We start from the raw sequence: 24,126 nt of genomic DNA on the forward strand, positions 1-24,126 counted from the left end.
ATTACATGAGAAAATGATTGTGAAGATGTTATACAAACTAAGTTGTACAAATATGATAGATTCTCTAAAATGTCATCCAATGTATTAGTACACTAAAAAAGGAATGACTTTTGAAAAATAATAATACTTTTCTCCATGGGGTTAATGAGGTTGAAGTCACAGGTGTATTTCATTTTGTCAGGTTGTGGGGCTTATAGTATAACAGAAAAAGCCTGAGTTTTGGGGTCAGACCCCACGTGGTTCTCTCTCTTATGCTTGGAGGAACAAACAGCTGTACTTCAGAAGGTGTTGCAAGGACTATTATTAATGACAATATAGCAACAGCTCCTACATACCGAACATTTATTATTTACTCACTATGGTGAGCGCTGAACATGTTCTCTCATTCAGTTTTCAAAACAACCAAAAAAGGGAGAAACTTAGCCACCAAGTTTTATTAAGAGAAATGTTACTTCTGAGGGGTTAGGACTCATGACAGCTCCCCTGCTTTAGTAGGGAAAACAGACTGGTACAAAGAGTGAGGGAAAAGGCCAAGGTGAAGAGAGGTTTAAAGGATGAGAAAGCCGATACCCTTCAAAGAGGCTTATGCCATTTTCATGCTGAGTCTGCAGAATGATCATCTTACCTTTGTCCAGAGACTATGGCAGCATTTGCCTCGAGTTCTGTGAAAAATACAAAGGACAGAAATGAGATGTGGGAGCTCCTGTTGTCTATGTCCACTGGGAGAAGCGCGGTGTCTATGAGAATTCTGAATGCCCTATTTAGGCTAACATGTCTCTGTGTCCAACAGGATTCTCACCCTACATGGTACAGAGACAGAGTTGGCAGGGACACAACTCAGTTGTCTGGGGCATAAGACACTTACTTGGTCTATTTTTACTTCTACTCCACACTGTGAAATAATCCTGTTTGGATCAATAGAATTAAATTCACACTGCCTGGTTCATATTTCACCCAGCTATAACTAGGTTAGTAAAATAAGCCTCTTCCTCTCATGTAGAAGAGATTGTTTTCATTCTTAAAATATCTCCACCCTCTTGACACTTGTTTTTAAAGACAGTAATCTTCAAATATGTCTTGAATATCTATTCAGGATGCATTCTCTTCCAAAGGACTTCCTCACTGAGCTTTAGAGGGCAGGCTGCTTTGCTTTGAGATAACACCCACAAACTCCATTATGTTCCTCTCTTCCTCAACCTCCCAGAAACACCCTCCAGAAGGAAAACCTCAGTAATCTGTCTAGCAGGGTTTTGCTTAAATGAGCACTCTATGGGTTTACCAGGCACTTCTTTCTCAGCATCAGCAGAAAAACATCTTCCTCCATTATATGCTTTTAGTTCCATCTTTCTAAAAGACTTTTCTGATGCACCAGATAGCAGCGATCTCTCCCACTTCTGGACTTCCACAGCTCTGTCCCTGTCCCCCCTTTTAGAAAATTTAGCACCACAGACTCGGTGTATGCCTCATCTACCCCACTGACTACATGTTAACCTTCCTGAAGGCAGTGAAGTCAGAGTGCATGGGTTAAAATTCTGACCCCATTGCTGATTAGCCATGTAACCTTGAGCAAATTACTTGACCTCTCTGTGCTCAATGCTTCATCTGAAAAAAAGGGGACACTTTACCCACCTCAAAATTAAGAAGATTAAATGAAATAATACATATAAAAATTTAGTACAGCACCTGGCTCTTAGTAATAACTTAATATTAGCTATTATTATTATTGCTTTGATGCTCATGTTGATACAGCCTTAATGCGAGGAGCCTTGCATCTTCAATGCAAGATGAGGGAGTCCCTGCTTCCCATTTGCTACTTAGCTCCCCATATCTAACCCATAAACCTTGGAAACCCCACCACATGAAACAGATACCACCTCACTGAGTACTCTCTCTGCTCCCTTGCTGGCTCCACTGGAGCATACAAACTCAGGTAACATGTGCTCAAAAAAAAAAAAAAAAAAAAAAAAAACAGCTCAAAGGAGGCTGATTACATAAAAATTTTGATTAGTTTGCTCATCTGAAACAAAATTCAGTGCTTTTGAGAACTTTAACACTATCACAGATAATTCATGTAAGTACAGATCAAAGGAATTTGGTGAAGGCAATTAGTGACTCTGGGGGCATTGGAGATTCATTTAAGTGAAACTTTTAAAAGGAACAGGATTCTTTGGCCAATTATTCTGACTTCGATGTAGGATATGATAAAACATTTTTCTGGAGTAAAAAATTGGGGCAGGAAATGGAATTCCCTTCCTCTTCCTAGTTGCTTCTTTTCTCACCAAAAATGAATTTTACTATAAGCCCTTCTGTGAATAATTCGCTCCACTCCCACCCTTCTCGGGTGCCTAGCACAATCATGCGGCCAGTTGGTAGCAAAGGAAGAATCTGGGTGGGTGAAATCATCCATTCATTTCAGAGGACTGATTTTACTCAGAGTGTGCGATAGAACATAGCATAGCACAAAGCACCTGAAGCCCATTTTAAAATAATCATAAGTAGGGCTGGCTCAGTGGGTGGAGCATGTGACTCTTGATCTCAGGGTTGTGGGTTCAAGCCCCACCCGGGGTATAGAGATGCCTTTAAAAAAAAATCTTTAAAATAAACCACAAGTTATACCTTAATTTCAATGGCTTAGGCCCACAAAATTAAACACAGCAGTATTTTTTTGCTTACAAATTTTGTCAAGTGTGAACTGTACTGTAAATGAGATTTTAACCTCCTTGGGAAAGTGTCATACTTTTTTTTTTTTGGTATCCCTCAATACCTCCAGTGACAAAGGGCCAGGCAAGACTAAACTGTATCATATTTATGATATTTATCTGCTTTGGCGTATTTATCTGCCTACGGAGGCAGTGGGCAGTGCTGTTATTGCCATCAAGATCCTCATGCGTTCAGAGCTGACACAGGATTCCACAACAATTATTTGTCAGATTACCATGTACTCCACCTTCCAGAAACACCATCCCTAGTGCTATTTGCAATTTCTTGGTCATGGGAAGAAACACAATGCCATCCAGAGATGACTGAAATGACTGACTCCCTGGGGAATGGCTGCCTCACTGTAGCAGAGGTTCTCAGAACAAGCCTCCACTCCTGTCATGAAAGTGCAATTACTAGTTTAGTGCAGTAATGCTTGCCACCCCAGCGAGCTGCCATATGCCAGTCAGTCAGCTGCCAGCTATGGGTGCCAGGGTCATGGAACAGGGCAAACTGTGCAATGGAAACCACACATAGCTGGGTGGCAGGCAGACAATGGGTAGTGCAAGGCCCTTCCTGAGTTCCCTGGCTGACACCAGAAATGCGTAAGACAGCAAACTGGTCCAGGGAAAGTAACCTCAAATAGTACTGCACAAGCTCTGCCGCTCAACTGAAGTCTGCTCTGAAGCCAGGAGGTGAGAGACTTTCAGCCACTTCCTGGCACCCTGAGGAGAGAAGCAGTTCTTTCACACATAATCCATTCCATTTGGAGAAGTTTCTCCAAAGCATGCCTTACCTGGTCTGGCAACAGACCCCTGCAGTGTTGTGGCTGGAGTTTCCTTTGAGACTAAACTTGGTGAAGGGGCTAAGGCAAGGAAGAAAAAAAAATACAGGCCTTTTACTTTCTTTTCTCAACAAAACAGAAAACACTGACTGAATCAAGGGCTAAGTAACTGCTAAATACACACCCTCTTGGAGGGCATTTCAACTGCCTTGAAAGGACATTTCAAAACTTACTTAAAAAATTAGCTATTGTACCACACAGTAACATAGACCACCAGTAGGTGGTCTTTTTCCCTTTTGTGTGTACAAAGATCAAGGAAGGAGGTGGTCATGAGGACAAGAGCACCCACGATTTTTGCTTCTTAGGGGCATGTTCTATCCAGTACTCTGAAAAACTCCAAAGCATACCTTAGTAGGCAACGCAAACATTTTCAGAGGAACAATTATACCATTCACCTTAGCATTTAAAAACTGTCTCATCCCTGTAAAGATTACACACAGCCCTTGAGACCTGAAATGAATCATACAATTTCTTTTATACTTTTCTACAGCACCTGGCAAAGAATGATGCTCATAAAACAGATATTCAATTCATACTTGATGAATAAATCATTTGATATGTCATTTACTTGTCTAACAAACAGTTACCAAGAACTTAACTAGGGGCAAGGCACTGTGCCAGGCACCTTTCAAGACCAATTATTATTTTTGCCTATCAGGAACACAGTCCAGTATAAAGATAAGATACACATATGTGGTACACTGGAATGCACTGGGATGTTATATGAAGAAGCCTCATAAAGTATAAAGTGCTATAGAAATCAAAAGCAAAGATCAATTCTAGATTGAGAAAACTGATGGTACAATGGAGGGGATAAACATGAGAATTATGCTTCGGAGGACAGAGAGTACTTAGGTCCTTGAAGAGGAATGGAACAGGATACGCAATGTACTCTAGAATGGGAGCTTCCTGGATCATACAGTAAAGATTAAGGGCATAGATATGCCACAGTCACTCAAGGATTATGTCCTCCCATCTTGACATTTCAGTCTAACATCCTAGATAAACTCTGTAACAGTAAGTTTTACCTGATTGTAGAAATTGTGAATTTTGTAGATTTCTCTGCCTGCCTAGTCAGTAATGATTTGTATTAAGAATTTATTTTGGATGCTTATCTCATAAAGCTTAAAACTATACCTTAACTTTTACTTTTAACTCTAGTATTGGTTTCTCACATTTTCAAGATAAAAACCCAGAAGCCTCTTGAAAAAGAATGGAAACAATCTCAACTAAAATTGAAGGTTTTTTTCCCCAACTATAGGTTCATCTCCCCAAAGCTCATATATTCCTCTAAGATTATATATGATCCAGATAAAAATATTTTTTCATCACTTCACCATTATTCTCTGGGTATGTGGGGGGAAAGTTCTATAATAGAAATATTTAATAGCAGAGAATATATTTAAGTCACACCAGGTTTCTTCAATCTTAGAGGTCACCTACCTCCACAGAACCAGAACCAGAAACCTAGAGCGCCCAGACCTGTGAAGTCTCTGTCTCCTCTAAGGGCAGTGAACTCTTCAAGGGCTTTTATCTCTCCTTGTATCTCCAGCATTGAAGTAAAGGGGCAGAGAGAAGGGGAATTAACCTTTCCAAAGCTCTGAGTGAGGCAGTGTGCTGGCCACTTTATGCTAAGGCCTCTCCTTACATCTGTATAAATTCTGGGAGGTAGGAATTACAGCCTCCATTTTACAGATCAAGTACATGACTTACAAGAGGTCAAGGAATTCATCCAACTGTGATTGGTAACCAGAATCTGAACTCTGATCATACCCTGAAACTTACGTTTTGAGTGCTTACCACTCAAAAATTTTCAGCTGCATTAAAAAAGATAGGCACTATTTGCTTGCCTAGGATATAGCAAAGGTCCTTCTCAGCTTTGGCAGTGCGTGATTGGCTCCACTCTGCAGAAACAGAGCTTCTGGGCCTCACAGAAGAAGGAACGTGTATGTGAGAGGCAGGGTGTGAAGGGAGGAAGGGAGGTGTTAAGGACACCAATGCTCCCGTCATTTGCACACCTTAACAGTACATAGGAAATAATCTAAAGATATACACAAATTGGAATGGCCTAATTTACAGAGACTGAATCAAAGAGAAATCAGTAAGAATTACTTACATGTGTTGATTACTATATTCTGTGCTAAGCACATGATATGCATTATCTCACTGAATTCTTACAACTACTGTTGTCTCCATATTACAAAGAAGGAAACTCAAGTTTGGAGTAGTCAAGTAACTTACCTAAACCCATAGAGCTGGTAAATGCTGGCACTGTGATACTAACTCAAGCCTGTCTCTCAACCACTTTGCATCTCCTGTGTCTATAATCATGAAACCTGGGTTTTTGAAAAGCTCTCCTCTGGAGTAGCCAGTCAGAAGAGAATAGTCTCTGGGATAGAGTACAATGAGGAAAGGGCCATGAGAACCCTGCCCTGAAACTGTTGAGAGCAAGTCATTATTACAGTGACGAGAACTTGCAGAAGCTGCTATTCACCTTTAAGGGACAATGTTAAACTGGAGGTTCACAGTATGGACTTTGAACAGATACTGAACTCTGAGCTTCAATCTTCTCACCCGCAGAATGGGGTTAGGGTTACCCAACATGGTTGGTATGATGATGATGTGAGATAACATATGTAAAGAGGCTGCCTTGTAAAGTGACAAACTTTATATAAATGAAAGGCCTATCATTGTTTCAGGAGCTGAGAGAGAACCATGTTAATAAACGTAAACTTTTTTTTTTAAAGTATATTTCCCAATATACTTCCAATAAATAAAACTACCACTATTGCCATCTGGCCCATTCTTCTTCCTCCAAGTAGAAAAGAAGTCATGCTTTCTTTTGTGGGATAGGTCATCAAAAAATTGACATGAGGAGATGATGCCAGGCCCCAAGTACATACCTATGCTGGGCAGAAGCTCTGGATGGGATCCCACTTTCTCCTCCACTAGGCCACCTGCACGTGGCTCAGGTGCTATGCCAACATGACTGTTTTTTGTGGCCGGCGCCGTGGAGATGAGCTCAGAGGGTACCAAAGTGGTTACTATTGAGCGCACACTGGTGGGGAGAGTACCGCCAGGTAAGCTGGGTCCTGCCGAGGTGGAGCCCGGGCCCACAGGGCTAGAGGTCATTTTTAGCAGAGTGGGTGCTGGGGGTGTTGGGGTTTTACTGTCCAGCTCTGTGGATAACTGCTCCGTTCCCATGAGCCCTGGAGTTGTGGTCTCTAGCCCTTGGCCTTCAGTTTCTCCATCTGCACCATATTGCTCTTCCCCTTTCTCAAGAGAACCTGTAACTTTCTTACATGCCTTGGTCAGCAAAATCTGGCCGATTTTGTCCACTTTTCCTTTGCCCTTACTAGAGGAGACTGGGCTTCGCCGGCTGACAGATGAGCCTGGACTATTGGTCAAAAGGGGAGAAACCATTGTGGTTGACTGTGAGGAGGGCAGAGTGCTCTGATCTGCTGAGGTGCTCACCTGAGGACTAGCCTCGTCTGGATTCAATTCTTTCACTTGCTGGACAGGGGGATGAGGAGGGACAACTGGAGAAGTGGTACAAGGCGGGGAAGGAAGCTGAACAGGGGTGGCTCGTGAGTTAAGGACTAAGGGTCGACCAGTCTGTATATTTGGAGCAGTACTACTGGAGGGGGCATTAGGTGGTACAGGAGCAGATGAAAATTTTATGTTCTGAGGTATGTGTAAAGGGCCAACAACTGCAACGGAGGGAGGCATCAAGCCAGAGTTGGTTGTCAGTGGAGCTGCAGGAATTGTGCTTGGCTGTGATCCTTTCATAACCTGAATTATTGAGGATGAATTGATAAAGACAGGTGTAATGAACTGAGGCCGGGCATTAGACTGAGCAGCTGACTGTCCCTCAGAAACCATAACCTTGCTGCCCACATTGGGCATTGTGACAACTGTTGACATCAATGCAGACTGCAGGTGAGTTGGCAGAGCTGCCGATGTGTTAGCTGAAGTTGTGATAGGATTGGAAGTTACAAAAACAGTTATCTGATTTGGGGGCAAGGGAGTGGAGATGGAGGAAGAGCTGACAGGTCTTGACATTACTGGAGGGATGCTTGGTGCAACATTAGAACTGACCTCACTCAATTCTGGATGCACAAGGGTTGAACACGGCTCATTAGCGTGAGGTAAATTTAGGGAATTAGAGGGTTCTTTAGAAGAAGACGGATCCTGCAGTGTGGGAATGACAGATGCTTTTTTCAGGTCCTCCCCAGAAACTACTGGAGGTGTTACTTCCAGATCTGTAAGCCCAGGGGGTTTAATGGTCACGTTAGGAGCTCCAGAGTTGTCAAGGAGTTGACTTAACGATGTCGGTGCTTCCCTCATAGCAGGAGACACCAAATTTTTGTTCTCTTCAACACTGGGAAGTTTGTTAGGATCCAGAGGTTGCCCATCCTTTTTAGATTGATCTTCGGGGACAACCATTTTAACTTCTTGGGCAGGGACTGCTTTGAGCTCAATGTTTACCTGCTCCTTCCTACCCTGGGCATTGTGGCAATCGCTGTCCTGAGGCACATTCAAGCTCTCCTTGTTATCCTCGAGAACACCCCCCACTGCAGCCACAGGCATGGCAGGATTCTGAGGAGTCAGCCCGCTGTTGTTAGGGAAGCTCCCAGGTACAGGGGGATTGGTCAAAGGAGTGGGACTGACCAATACATTTCTTGGCAACTCCACATTTTGCAACAGGGTTGTGTTTGTTTGAGAGGCCAGAGTAAGCTTAGGGGTTTTGGAATTTTGTCTCCCAGGACTTGGGGTGGTTTTCCTACTGGACCCAGGACTAGACCTGCGACTGTTGCTTGGACTAGCCCGTTTTGTTGCTCCAGAATTAGACTGCTTTCCAGAATTCACCACCACAGAATCTAATTTGTGAGTTTGTGGGGCAGCAAAATTGGAAGGATTATTCATGGTAAGATTTGAAGGTGCTTGCCCGATGGCCTTTAAAGTTGTTGGATTTAGGCCCTGTTGATCAAAGCCCCTGTTTAAATTTGGCCTAGGAGGTAAAGGAATATTAATCTGTGGGGGGAAGAGTCCTGCTATGGAGGCATTGAGTCTTTCTGGGGACAGACTGATTTCTGAAGGTTCTGTGCTGGGAGGGCGATTGTTGGGTGTCTGAGGATAGTAGGGTCTGGGGCTGGCTCTGTTTGGTGTTTTAGGCCTAGATGTTTGGGTTGGAGCAGCCACATTTGGAAAATGGTGGCCATGGGAGCTGGGCAGGGAATTGACAGGGGGTTGCTGGGGAGTTGCACCTTGAGTTGCTGAAAGGGGTGATGGTCCGGGTTTTGGCCCCGTCATCATTAACTGATTTTGGGAAACCACTAAATGTGAAGGCATGTTGTTTGGGCCTCCTGAGACAGACGGTACTTCACTGCCACTCGCTTCAGGGAGTGAGGCCATCTCTCCCAGTGGTGAGCTAGAAGGATTCTGGGGGTTCTCCTGGTATACCATTTTCCTTGAATTGCTTCCCAAAGGAGTATTCACAGGCATAGGCATTCTCTGTTTATCAGGTGATGGTGGCACGCAGGCAGGTCCTTGCAAACTGACCATGACGGGTACACTGCCACTCTGCTGCATGGGCATTCTCTGGGAGTCTGGATTCAGGGGGCCCCGTGGGGGGTGGACACTTTGGGAGACTGGAAGCCTAACAGATTTGGGGTCCTGCTGCATCATGAGCATCATCATCATCTGCTGCTGCTGCTGCGACTGTGGCTGACTGGGAGGCGGCGGCTGCTGTGGTGGCGGCGGTGGCGGCAGCTGTGGCGGCGGCTGCTGCTGTGGTGGCTGCGGTGGGGCTGCCACGTGCTGCATGAGCTGAGGAGGCATCTGCTGAAGTGGCCTCTGTTCAACTGGTTGAGAAGGATAACCTAAAACAAGCCCCCCAAATCAGGGAAGTTAGATTTTCGGCAAGAAAAGCTCTGCTACCTTTAAAGCACAGCCAAGCAATATTCGTCTGGGCGGCGCGGGCAGGGCACGAACAGCTCAGGCATGGCCACTCCTGGGGGCGTGGGGGCAGCCCCTTGCTTTCCGACATAAGCCAAGGGGCACACTGCTTACGGAAGCACAAAGCAAAGCATCCAGAACCTGGAGCTCCGTAGTCCTCAGGGTGTGAATGCGGCACTACTGCACCAAGACTACCAGACAGACACTGTGTGCTGCGCGCTCAGAGCGGCCGACTTTGTCCCAGCCACTCATTCGGAAGAAATGAGAACAATTCCCATCAACAGCAAGGAGCTGAGCACCCAGCACTGGGCTGTCACGTGGGCATAATAAATATGCCACTGTCCTTGGGAATGAGCTAAGGCATTTAGGATTCATTTTTTCTGTTATCACTGATTAATTTTTTTAAGGCTAGATTTTGAGAAAATGCCAGCACCGAAGACAGCCTTTTTATTCTTTCAACAGAAGTAAACTATAAGATGCTGGGATTCAAACTCCTTAAGAGGGATTTAAAATTACTCCAATCCATTGGCTCCATACACCATGCTGCATCTTTCAGGCTCAATCCTTTGGGGACCCCAACTGAATTAAACTGCCCCTCCGATGTAAATCAGTTTAATAAATAGTAGGAGTTCATAGAAGCTGATATACACATTGAAAATCAATTGAGGGCACTGAAGATTTTTTAATGGATATTAATTTCATTTACTTTCTTACATATTAAAACTCTATTTGGAGAAATATTTTCTATGAATCCACAATGGGAGAATAAGCAAGCCAGAAGCAGTGCCCTCAGGAATAAAAAATAATTTCGGACAAGAATCTGGGGGACAATGGCTTATAGATTTCCAGAAGGCAAGAGCTCAAATGATTCTTTCTTTTGTGAAGATTTTACTTGGCATTTTATTTTATTTTTTTAAAGATTTTATTTATTTAATTGACAGAGAGACAGAGACAATGAGAGACGGAACACAAGCAGGGGGAGTGGGAGAGGGAGAAGCAGGTTTCCCGTCGAGCAGGGAGCCTGATGTGGGGTTCAATCCCAGGACCCTGGGATCATGACCTGAGCTGAAGGCAGCTGCTTAACCAACTGAGCCACCCAGGCGCCCCTTTACTTGGCATTTTAGAACCAAAGCCTTATGCAATCAGCAGAAAGGAAAAGCATTAACCAGGAATAAAGGGGGTTCCACGGGAAAAAGTGGAGATATAGCTGGGATACAATTTCAAAAACTAAATTTATTCCATTGTTGCATGAAAAATACATAAGCAAAGTTTTACAAAGGTGCAGGAATAAGAACAGTTGGCTCTGGCAGTTGGCAGAAATGATGATTCAAGATTTTCACAGAGCAGCTACAAATGCTGCTGATCCACAGGGTCAGACCCTGTGGTCCATAGCTAATTAATGTCTTCCGGCCAAAGATTTCCATGGCACCACTGAGTACAATGTGCCGAATTCAGTTTTGAAGATTTTTTAAAAATCCTTTTCTATTTTAGGCCCGAGTTACTTCTTTACATTTATAGAGCCAATAATATGTGGCATTTCTACAGGTTTAACTCAGATTCCCATATTAAAATTGTCATTTCTGTAGAAGTCCACTTTGGTTGGGCTATGACACAAATGTCTTTTATCTTTAAATCAGCCCACCAGGCAGCACAGTAAATACCAGAGAGCAGAACAGATAATACAGCAGCCTCTCAAAAGTAATAGCTGACAGCACGGCTATTATAAAGGTTCCAGAAACTGGAGGTGGCAGTCCAAAGGGCACTAATGATAAGAAAAGAGATTAGGGTTGCCATGACAGAAGGGTGGAGAAGGAAAGCCAAAGCACACACGGTGTCTATAACATAACCAAACACCCTATTGTTAATCAAGGGATGCAAGCTCATATGCCTTTAGGCACCAGACCAGTAGTGAAGAAGAGAAGTGGTGTGGTATAAGACAGTAGTAGTCCTGTGGACAGAGCCAAACTGATCAGAATGGATGTTCTGTCTAAAGGCATATAAATTCAGGTTTTTGTTTGGTTTAAGAAACTGCATGACAATTCAAACACCTAATAGGTCAAATTCAGCCTATAGGTTCCTAGTTTACAAACTATGGAAAGGAAGCAGTATGTGTGTGAGGACCCCTGCGATTCACATAAGAATTCAGATGTGTCTGAGGGAAGAAGGTACCTTCCTATTCATAATGCCTTTTGGATATACCTGTCAAGACCGGTGACCTCCCCGCCTCAACTGTGCTGCTGCAACTCACTGACTGGAAGTGTGGTGTGCCCAAACAATTTGTAATAAATAACACAAAATACTGACATCATGATGTATTTACTTCTTTTTTTGATTCACTTTTAAAATACATAAGGGTGGATTAAAGTTTATCGCCCAAATAATGTCATTCTCATTTACATGCCAAAAAGGTGTAATAACTAGTGAAGAAAAAACAAAACATAATCTTTTGTATACACAGGGGAGAGTGACCTGAGTATAACAGGCTTGTGTGTCTTTAACTGAGTCACAGGGGAATACGGTTACAAATCATTGCTCAGGCCAACAGTAACAAGTACAGAGATACTGGCCTTAGTTCTTCTGCAACACCTAGGTTGGAATAAAGGAATTTTAGAAGCTTTTTTCTTTTCAACATTTAGAGGATAATATTATTTTATAGTCAGAAAGGGGAATAACACAGGGGACTTCAACAATACTGATCCTATTTATTATTCAGTTGGGTGGTAGGTACATGAGTTATCTTTTTATTACTCTCATATAGTTTTTATGCTTAAAGATTCATAACAAAACTGCTATAGAAAAATCTTACTGTAAACCCTGTTCTCTGCTTTGAGAAACAACCCTAGTAGGAAAGGCTGCAAGAAAGGCAGGCAAGCAGGATTAGAGTGAGAACATTTTTCCATTTAATCTTACTCCATTTTGATGCCAACTAGAACCTCGATACTGACAAGAATAAAGAGGCACTTGACAATTCAGTCTGATTTTTTGAGGACTTAAAATAATGCAAGACTAATCTAAGCCGTATATATACAGTTAACCCTTGAACAATGTGGGGGTTAGGAACACCAACCCCCCATGCAGTTGAAAATCCACATATAACTTTGACTCCTCCAAAACTTAAATACTAATAGCCTACCTGCTGACTGGAAGCCTTACTGATAACATAAACAGTCCATTAACATGTATTTTGTGTTATATGTATTATATACTGTATTCTTTTTTTAAAAATATTTTATTTATTTATTTGTCCGAGAGAGAGCCGATGGAGCCACTCAGGCATCCCTATATACTGTATTCTTACAGTAAAGTAAGCTAGAGAAAAGAAAATGTTAGTAATAAGAGAATACCTTTATAGTACTATATTTATTGAAAAAATTTGTATGTAAGTAGACCCATGCAGTTCAAACCCCTGTTGTTTAAGGGTCAACTGTATATACTACGTATACACACAAGCTTCAGAAGTTGTATTTGAAATTTTTACTTAATATCAAGGCAAAGTTTCCAAATATCAGATACACTTTATCTCTAAAGAAGCCTAGTTAGGAGACAAAATAAACTACTGTTTCCTTGAAAAGAAACCTTGTACTGCTGTATAAATGATGAAAAGTATATAATCTTTAGCTAACATTTTATCACCTGGTGGTCGGTTTGAAAATTCTGGCAGTTTAGGGCCCGAGTTCTCCAAGTTAATTCCTTGTTCTCCTGGCAATGGTTGCTGATCGGCCTCTTCCAGCCCAGCTGGGCGAGTATCTGGGGTACTAAAAAATAAATTACACATTTGAGAGTAAGTTGCATAGTTTATACATGAAACTAGCTTAACCTCTCCCCTATTTCTGAAGAACTAAAATCTGTTTGCATTATCATCCTTATCATTACTTACATCTCTCTAGTCTGATAAAATATTCGGTATTTGGCATAAAAATAATCCAGCAATTTCATTACATAAAATCTACTTACTCTAATAGTATGGCTATTTACTCAAAGTGCTTTCTACAAATTTCTGACATAATGATTTTCACGTTAATCATCCATCCCTTAGATGTTTTAAGACCTGATCATAGTTTGGGCTATCAACATTATAAAGTACTGTTTCTGTGAAACCACACTATCTTTGGTGTAGTTATCAAGGTCAATCGGGGAGTCCAGATTATTTCTTTTTTTTGTGTGTGGATAATTCACAACACCTTGCAAGAGGTTGTAGGCTGGCTGATAAAAATGGTATTCAGAGAATAAAGAAAAATGGAGAATACTAGAACAAAGCTAATTAATTCTGCTGAATGAGTATTTGCAGACATCCCCGTTGGCTTTGGGATGCTTTCATTTTTACCTGGTTGTAGCTTAGAATTTTTAGCGGGGGAAAAAGAAATGAAAAGAATGTTATTACTAATACCCAAATTTCCAAAGAACCAGCAGCTCACATCCATTTGGTTTACAATCTTATTCCTAGCTGCACCTTTGTTCCTTTAGTTTCCCTTTGCCCTGATGTTGGTCACCCACTTTTAGACCGCATTTGATCTCATTATATTGTGTAGTTTCTAAGCCTTACCTTAAATCCATTTTAAAAAGTCCTAGCACATGGAAATTTAGAACTTGAAACACATCCAGATGCCTATATCAATTTGTTCCTTCTATGACTTCTCTCTCACTTCAAATTATAAGGATTCTGTAGGTTTTACTTTCATGGAACTGCACTGCTAAAAAAAAATCTCAGATATCTGGTCTAGCCACCTCATGTTATGGATGAGAAAACAAAGGCCCAGAGAGGTATAAGAGGCCCATGGTTCCACAGTGAGCTGCTGATAAGAGTTAGGAGCAGGTGCTCTTCCTATTAGACATACTGTCTCCCTTTCCTAGAAGCCCTGATGCTATATAAGGTCCTTTTCACAATTTCTAGCCACAAGAAGTAAGCAATCTCCCTCAGGACTCATGAAGACAGCAAGAATGCATACTAATGGCAACCGAATAACCTTGCAATTTTACTCCTAGACTACTGGGAGGAATAAATAGCACGTTGATAGCAGTAAAGAATTTAACTTAGAAAGAGCTACTGGAAAAATCAGATAATTAATGGTCTTATTAGGTCTGAATTCAGGAAAATACTGTTTGTTAATATACAGTTATAGACTTTTTTAAGATTCAAGAAGCAACAAGTGAGTATGGTATAATATTAGAGTACAATCAAAGAAATATTGTGGGAAGGCATGGAGACAGTAGGTTTTATTTTGAACATTTATGGTTAACTAAAACTCTCCTATTCTACAGTTCTAGCAATTTGTTTTGATTAACCCATTTTACATTCATTAGTCACTATGCCCTAATAACAAATGTCCCTGAATTCCAATTTTATGATTAAAGGCAGAAAATCCAGTTAATCAATACTCCTTCTGGAAATTTTATCAAAGCCAAAAATATGATTATTAACACTTAGCTTCAAGACATGACATATAAATTAATTTTCCTTCCTGCAAAAGGAAGGAAGTGCAAAAGAACTCACCTGGAGAACCTTTACTTAAAGGGTAACTGATTTAAAAGGTCCAACGAACCTAAAGTGAGGTTTTAAGCATCTAGGGATGATGGAAAGCCTTTTTTAAAAAAAAAACAAAAACAAAATGGAGAGCCTTCACAGGAAAGGCATTTGTATAAAAAACTATTTTTTTCTTTTTTTTACAGTAGGCTCCATGCCAGCACAGAGCCCAACATGGAGCTTGAACTCACGACCCTGAGATCAAGACCTGAGCTGAGATTAAGAGTCAGATGCTTAACCAACTGAGCCACCCAGGCACCCCCAAAAATCTATTTCTATTTGAGACAGCAAGGAATCTCCATAAATTGTTTTCATCTCTAAAACACACTTGGCCTTTCTGGCTCCCCCAACAGCCACTAATAGCCTGAAGTGCTTTGTGGAGGTGCAATGTGGCAGCACTGGCTACTTTTCAGTTTCTATGTGCCACAGTCCCCCTGAGACTACAGACCTAAGAGACATATATCAATCAACTGCAATGTATAAACCTTGTCTGAATCCTTATATGAACAAACTATAAAAAAAGAATTAAGGTAATTAGAGAAATTTGAACATTGTTTGAATATGTGAGAATATGAAGGCAGTGAGTTTTTCTACATGTTAATGATACTGTGTGTTCATAAAAAAAAAACCAACCATTTTTATCTTTCAGAGATACATAGAACTGAAATATTTAGTCAATTTGCTTTAAAATAATCAAAAAAGTAATGGGGAGATGAAGGCAAGATAGATTGAATTGATAGTTGTTGAAGCACAGGGATTTCATACTGTTCTAATTTTATATATGCTTAAAATTTTCCAACAAAAAAAGTTGTCCACATAGAAATAAATAAAATTTGAGGTGAAACTACCACAACCTACTTTAGATCTTGCTGACTATTTTTCTTCTTCCGAGGGGGTTTCTTCTTCTTCGGTTTATTTGCGTTGGTATTATTTTGCTTATTGTTTACCCCAAAATGGCCCGCAGAGATGTCACTCTGCAATAAGTTGACCAACAATGGGCTTGTTAGTGTGACATCCTTATTGACTGGGAAGCCTGGATTCTGACCACAGGACATCTGATTTCCATTGGGTGCTCCACTGAAAGGTGCACTGAAAGGCATCCCATGGCCTGAGAAGTGGTTTCCCGAGGCACTGTTTCCCTGCATGGCCTGCACGTGGGGGGGAACCATGTTGCTTTGTTGCATGCTAACATCAGGCATCATCTGAGACAAACTGACATCATTGTTTGCTGTAGTAGCAGGATCACCATGCTGCTGGGCCATGTGTGGGCTGGGCCCTGGTGGTCGCAAGACCTGCCCCTGAATCCCCATAACCTGAGACGGACTGTTGTTCACGGGCCCTTGCTGTGGCAGCATCTGTCCTGATATTTGTCCCGTAAACTGCACCATGTTTCCTTGCATGTTTGGAGTTGGTCCCCTCATTATCTGTGCTGGTCCCGGCATGACATTGGATTGGTTCTGAGTGTTAAACTGTTGCTTATTCCCCTGCATCTGATTGGTCATTATCTGCTCTATCATTGGGTTCTGTTGGAGTAAAACTTGCCCCTGAGGCCCCATCATCTGGTTATGTGGTGCCATCATTTGTGGGCCCTGCTGGGGAAGAATCTGCTTGGGTGGGGTCATCCTTTGGGGCGAGGGCCCAAGATTTTGGCTTTGAGGGTTCACCATCATCTGGCCCTGAGGCATAAGCTGGGCCCTTGAAAGGATCATAGGGTTCTGAGGGTTCAAGGTTCCTTGTTGCTGGACCATCTGGCCCTGGGAGGGCACAATCTGCTGGTGCATGCTCATCAGCTGAGATGGTGGGCCCTGCTGAGGCTGGCCTTGCATGTTGCCCAGGTTCACCTGAGGAACCCCAGAACTACCAGCCTGCTGGCTGTTCATGTTGCCATGAATTCCCATGAGGCTGGGCTGCATCATATTTGGTGGCCCGTGGGACACCTGCATCTGGTTTTGAGGAGGACCAGCTCCTTGACCACCTAAAAAAGGAAAAAGAAAGGACAGTTTCAGAAAGAAATAGTCTTATATTATTGATACTAAGATACTCAAATTAATTGGAAAAACACCCATCACCCACATGTCCACTGACCAAAAAAAACAAATATGCTGTGCTTGACATATTTTCTGTGGCTTTTCTTTTCTTTCTTTCTTTTTTAATATAGTGAGTGAGATTTATTTATTTTAGGGAGAGAGAGAGGGAGGGAGGGGCAGAGAGAGAGGGAGAGAGAATCTCAAGCAGACTCCCTGCTGAGCGTGGAACCTGATGTGGGCCTCGATCCCAGGACCCTGAGATCATGACCTAAGCTGTAATCAAGAGTTGGATGCTCAACCAAGTGAGCCATCCAGGCTTCTGTAGCTTTTCTAAGTATGGAGCTATGACTAGGGAATGACTGTTTACATTCTCAATGACCAGAGGAAAGAAGGGGAAATTGTTTCTTTACTTCTATTTGGTACCTTAAAGATAACATTTTGAAGATCAATAGTTTACTTTGTTTCAGATTAAAGAGAAAGGCAGCATCTATTTAAAAATGATATGTAGCTACTTTAAGGTGAAAAAAGTTAATGAAAAGCACTGTAGGCTAGTGAAATAAGCTCTGCTTTAGATGAGTCCAGGAAACAATGAATGTGATGTAATCTCTTAGGAAAATCTTGACAATGTTGATAAGACATTTTAAAAATGCTTCCTGGAAAATGAATGACTCTCACAGATTATGTGTGTGGTACCTGGATGCTGCACATGAAAAGAAAGAACACTAAATACTTCCTGAGGACAGATCTTCTCTGCCCCGATGTGGTAAAAATGATTATTTTTAAAGATTTTATTTATTTAGGGGTACCTGGGTGGCTCAGTTATTAAGCGTCTACCTTTGGCTCAGGTCATGATCCCAGAGTCCTGGGATCGAGCCCCGCATCAGGCTCCCTGCTCAGGGGGAGCCTGCTTCTCCCTCTCCTCCCCACTCCTGCTCTCTCAGTCTCTCTCTCTCTCTCTTTCAAATAAATAAAATCTTTTTTTTGGTAAGATTTTTATTTATTTATTTGACAGAGAGAGACACAGCAAGAGAGGGAACACAAGCGGGGGGGTGGGAGAGGGAGAAGCAGGCTCCCGCTGAGCAGGGAGCCCGATGCGGGGCTCAATCCCAGTACCCTAAGATCATGACCCGAGGTGAAGGCAGATGCTTAACCAACTGAGCCACCCAGGTGCCCCAGCTAAAAATTATTTAATCCTGATCTGGAAGCTGAGCCTCTGGTGGGACACAACTGACAAACAACCCAGAAGCTGCGGACAGAGAACAGTTAACAAGGGATGTTAAAACTTCACTGACCCTCCCCTGTGGCAGTCCCTGGTGGATCACATGGGACATGTCTTAGTCTTCTTGGTTATTTCTAATTTAGACAAGGACACTGCCAGCTTGCTGCAGTGTTTACTTATTGATGGGTCTTTGGGATTTTCCTGTAGTTTCTTGCATTATATCCCCCTTTCTACTGAATAATCCTCTAGATGATTTTATCTTTTGTCATTTTTAAGTGAGGACTAGAAAGTGGAAGCCATAATGAAGTTATGAGACCAGTCCATACTCCAGCCAGGGAGACAGGGGACAAACTATCCCTTGTTCACACTATCCAGAGTTTTTCTGAATCCCAAGGAAGATTTTTTAAACTACCCTTATAAACTTTTTAAAAAAGATTTTTATTTTTATTTTTTTGAGAGACAAAATGGGGGATGGGGCAGAGAGAGGGAGAGAATCCCAAGCAGGCTCCATGCCCAGCAAGGGGCTCGATCCCATGATGCAAGTGAAATAAAGAATTGGATGCTCAACTGACTGAGCCACCCAAGTGCCCCTAGCTTATAAACTCTTAACTTGAACTCCACGACCACTGCATATACTATACACACTGAATATACCAGTGTATAGTCATTTGATCAGTAATTATTTATCGAGGGACTGAGCCTGGGTGGCTCAGTCGTTAAGTATCTGCCTTTGGCTCGGGTCATGATCCCAGGGTCCTGGGATCAAGCCCCGCATTGGGCTCCCTGCTCTGCAGGAAGCCTGCTTCTACCACTGCCCCTGCTTGTGTTCCCTCTCTTGCTGTGTTGCTGTCAAATAAATAAATAAAATCTTAAAAAAAATTATTTATTGAGTACCTAATATGTACAAGACACTTTTGGTGCTAAGGTAATATCAAATAAACAAGACAGACCAAATCCCTGATTCTTTGGAGTTGGCAAGAGACAATAACACAGACAAGCATTTTTTCGGTTAGAAGTAAAAGCTCGGGGGTGGGGAGGAGGAGCAAGATGGCGGAGGAGTAGGAGACCTAAATTTTGTCTGGTACCAGGAATTCAGCTACATAGGTATCAAACCATTCTGAACACCTACGAACTCAACAGGAAGTCGAAGAAAGGAATAGCAGCAACTCTGAACAGAAAAGCGACCACTTTCTGGAAGGTCTCTTCTGATTTGTTTAGTGTGTATTTTTCTGGGGTTGTTGTTACCCTGCTATTAGCATTTTGTTCTCTCATGCATCTATTCTCCTCTGGACAAAATGACAAGAAGGAAAAATTCACCTCAAAAAAAAGAACAAGAGGCAGTACCGACTGCCAGGGACCTAATCAATACGGACATTAGAAAGAGGTCGGAACTAGAGTTCAGAATGATGATTATAAAGATACCACCTGGGCTTGAAAAAAGCATGGAAGATCTAGAGAAACCCTCTCTGGAGAAATAAAAGAACTAAAATCTAACCAGGTCAAAATCAAAAAGGCTATTAATGAGGTGCAATAAAAAATGGAGGCTCGGGGCACCTGGGTGGCTTAGTCGTTAAGCGTCTGCCTTTGGCTTGATCCGATCCAATCATGATCCCGGGGTCCTGGGATTGGGCCCCACATTGGGTTCCCTGCTCGGCAGGAAGCCTGCTTCTCCCTCTCCCACTCCCCCGTGCTTGTGTTCCCTCTCTTGCTGTATCTCTCTCTGTCAAATAAATAAATAAATAAAAATCTCAAAAAAAAAAATGGAGGCTCTAACTGCTAGGATAAATGAGGCAGAAGAGAGAATTAGTGATATAGAAGACCAAATGATGGAGAATAAAGAAGCTGAGAAAAAGAGGTAACTACTGGATCACGAGGGCAGAATTCGAGAGGTAAGCGATACCGTACGACAAAACAATATTAGAATAATTGGGATCCCAGAAGAAGAAGAGAGAGAGGGGCAGAAGACATACTGGAGCAAATTACAGCAGAGAACTTCCCTAATTTGGGGAAGAAAAACAGGCATCAAAATCCAGGAGGCACAGAGAACCTCCCTCAAAATCAACAAAAATAGGTCAACACCCTGACATCTAATAGTAAAACTTACAAGTCTCAGAGGCAAAGAGAAAATCCTGAAAGCAGCTTGGGACAAAAGGTCTGTAACCTACAATGGTAGAAACATTAGATTGGCAGCAGACCTATCCAGAGACCTGGCAGGCCAGAAAGGACTGGCATGATATATTCAGAGCACTAATCGAGAAAAATATGCAGCCAAGAATACTATATCCAGCTAGGCTGTCACTGAAAATAGAAGGAGAGATAAAAAGCTTCCAGGACAAACAAAAACTAAGAATTTGCAAACACGAAACCAGTCTGACAATAAATACTGAAAGGGGTCTCTAAGCAAAGAGAGAGCCTAAAAGTAACATAGACCAAAAAGGATGATATACAGTAACAGTCACCTTACAGGCAATACAGTGGCACTAAATTCATATCTTTCAATAGTTACCCTGAATTTAGTAAATGGGCTAAATGCCCCAATCAAAAGACACAGTGTATCAGATTGGATAAAAAAAACAAGACCCATCGATATGCTGTCTGCAAGAGACTCATTTTAGACCCAATGACACCTCCAGATTGAAAGTGAGGGGGTGGAAAACCATTTACTATGCTAATGGACATCAAAAGAATGCAGGGGTGGCAATCCTTATATCAGACAAATTAGATTTTAAACCAAAGACTATAATAAGAGATGAAGAAGGGCACTATATCATACTTGAAGAGTCTATCCAACAAGAAGATCTAACAATTGTAAATATCTATGCCCCTAACATGGAAACAGCCAATTATATAAGCCAATTAATAACAAAATCAAAGAAACACATTGACAACAATATAATAATAGTAGGGGACTTTAACACCCCCTCATTGAAATGGACAGATCATCTAAGCAAAAGATCAACAAGGAAATAAAGACTTTAAATGACACACTGGACCAAATGGACTTCACAAATGTATTCAGAACATTCACAAACATTCAGAAGCAACGGAATACACATTCTTCTCTAGTGCCCATGGAACATTCTCCAGAATAGATCACATCCTAGGTCACAAATCAGGTCTCAACCGGTACCAAAAGCAGCAACGGAATACACATTCTTCTCTAGTGCCCATGGAACATTCTCCAGAATAGATCACATCCTAGGTCACAAATCAGGTCTCAACCAGTACCAAAAGACTGGGATCATTCCCTGCATATTTTCGGACCACAATGCTTTGAAACTAGAACTCAATCACAAGAGGAAAGTTGGAAAGAACTCAAATACATGGAGGCTAAAGAGCATCCTACTAAAGAATGAATGGGTCCACCAGGAAATTAAAGAATTAAAAAAATTCATGGAAACAAATGAAAATGAAAACACAACTGTTCAAAATCTTTGGGATGCAGCAAAGGTGATCCTAAGAGGAAAGTATATAGCAATACAAGCCTTTCTCAAGAAACAAGAAAGGTCTCAAATACACAACCTAACCCTACACCTAAAGGAGCTGGAGAAAGAACAGCAAATAAAGCCTACACCCAGCAGGAGAAGAGAAATAGTAAAGATCAGAGAAGAAATCAATGAAATAGAAACCAAAAGAACAGCAGAACAGATCAATGAAACTAGGAGCTGGTTCTTTGAAAGAATTAATAAGATTGATAAACCCCTGGCCAGACTTATCAAAAAGAAAAATGAGCCAAATAAATAAAACCATGAATGAAAGAGGAGAGATCACAACCAACACCAAAGAAATACAAACAATTATAAGAACATATTATGAGCAACTATATGCCAGCAAATTAGATAATCTGGAAGAAATGGATGCATTCCTACAGATATATAAAGTACCAAAACTGAACCAGGAAGAAACAGAAAACCTAACAGACCCATAACCACTAAGGAAATTGAAGCAGTAATCAAAAATCTCCCAACAAACAAGAGCCCAGGGCCAGATGGCTTCTCAGGGGAATTCTACCAAACATTTAAAGAATTAATACCTATTCTTCTGAAACTGTTCCAAAAAATAGAAATGGAAGGAAAACTTCCAAACTCATTTTATGAGGCCAGCATTACCCTGATCTCAAAATCAGACAAAGACCCCATCAAAAACAAGAATTACGACCAATATCCCTGATGAACATGGATGCAAAAATTCTCACCAAAATACTAGCCAAAAGGATCCAACAGTACATTAAAAGGATTATTCATCACGACCAAGTGGGATTTATTCCTGGGCTGCAAGGTTGGTTCAACATTTGCAAATCAATCAATGTGATACATTAATTAAAGAAAGAACAAGAACCATACGATCCTCTCAATAGATGCAGAAAAAGCATTTGACAAAGTACAGCACCCTTTTTTGATTAAAACTCTTCAGAGTATAGGGATAGAGGGTACATACCTCAATATCATAAAAGCCATCCATGAAAAACCCACAGCAAATATCATTCTCAATGGGGAAAAACCGAGAGCTTTCCCCTTAAGGTCAGGAAAACGGCAGGGATGTCCACTATCACTACTGCTATTCAACATAGTACTAGAAGTCCTAGCCACAGCAATCAGACAACAAAAAGAAATAAAAGGCATCTGAATCGGCAAAGAAGAAGTCAAACTCTCTCTCTTTGCAGATGATATGATACTTTATGTGGAAAATCCAAAAGACTCTACCCCAAAACTGCTAGAACTCATACAGGAATTCAATAAAGTGGCAGGATATAAAATGAATGCACGACATCAGTTGCATTTCTATATACCAACAAGAAGACAGAAGAAAGAGAAATTAAGGAGTCGATCCCATTTACAACTGCACCCAAAACCATAAGATACCTAGGAATAAATCTAGCCAAAGAGGCAAAGAATCGGTACTCAGAAAACTATAAAATACTCATGAAAGAGACTGAGGAAGACACAAAGAAATGGAAAAATGTTCCATGCTCATCGATTGGAAGAACAAATATTGTGAAGATGTCAATGCTACCTAGAGCAATCTACACATTTAATGCAATCCCTATCAAAATACCATCCACTTTTTTCAAAGAAATGGAACAAATAATCCTAAAAGTTGTATGGAACCAGAAAAGACCCCGAATAGCCAGAGGAATGTTGAAAAAGAAAAGCAAAGCTAGTGGCATCACAATTCCAAACTTCAAGCTCTATTACAAAGCTGTCATCATCAAGACAGTATGGTACTGGCATAAAAACAGACACATAGATCAATGGAACAGAATAGAGAGCCCAGAAATGGACCCTCAACTCTATGGTCAACTAATCTTCAACAAAGCAGGAAAGAATGTCCAGTGGAAAAAAGAAAGTCTCTTCAACAAATGGTGTTGGGAAAATTGGACAGCCACATGCAGAAGAATGAAACTGGACCATTTCCTTACACCACACACAAAAATAGACTCAAAAGGGATGAAAGACCTAAATGTGAGACAGGAGTCCATCAAAATCCTAGAGGAGAACACAGGCAGTAACTTCTTTGACCTCAGCCACAGCAACTTCTTCCTAAAACATCACCAAAGGCAAGGGAAGCAAGGGCAAAAATGAACTATCGGGACTTCATCAAGATAAAAAGCTTTTGCACAGTAAAGAAAACAGTCAACAAAACCAAAGACAACTGACAGAATGGGAGAAGATATTTGCAAATGACGTATCAGATAAAGGGCTAGTATCCAAAATCTACAAAGAACTTATCAAACTCAACACCCAAAGAACAAGTGATCCAATCAAGAAATGGGCAGAAGACATGAACAGACATTTTTCCAAAGAAGACATCCAAATGGCTAACAGACACATGGAAAAGTGCTCAACATTGCTTGCCATCA

The 24,126-nt window shown here is 41.5% G+C and overlaps 1 protein-coding gene across 13 annotated transcripts in view; it reads right to left on the reverse strand.

Annotated features, from left to right (window-relative positions):
- The window catches only part of NCOA6 (nuclear receptor coactivator 6), a 104,185-nt gene that overhangs the window by 10,998 nt on the left and 69,061 nt on the right, over positions 1-24,126 (reverse strand). For 12 of the 13 annotated variants that reach the window (XM_027620958.2, XM_027620959.2, XM_027620954.2 and 9 more), the window contains 5 exons: positions 15,879-16,995; positions 13,133-13,254; positions 6,445-9,423; positions 3,494-3,562; positions 626-662 (listed from right to left, as the gene is read on the reverse strand). In XM_027620958.2, the coding sequence (XP_027476759.2) occupies positions 626-662; positions 3,494-3,562; positions 6,445-9,423; positions 13,133-13,254; positions 15,879-16,995 (4,324 nt within the window). The remainder of the gene's footprint in view (positions 1-625; positions 663-3,493; positions 3,563-6,444; positions 9,424-13,132; positions 13,255-15,878; positions 16,996-24,126) is intronic. The other variant, XM_027620965.2, reaches the window with a different exon arrangement.

Source organism: Zalophus californianus, chromosome 8 (assembly GCF_009762305.2).
Source record: "Zalophus californianus isolate mZalCal1 chromosome 8, mZalCal1.pri.v2, whole genome shotgun sequence".
NCBI classification, from domain to species: Eukaryota; Metazoa; Chordata; class Mammalia; order Carnivora; family Otariidae; genus Zalophus; species Zalophus californianus.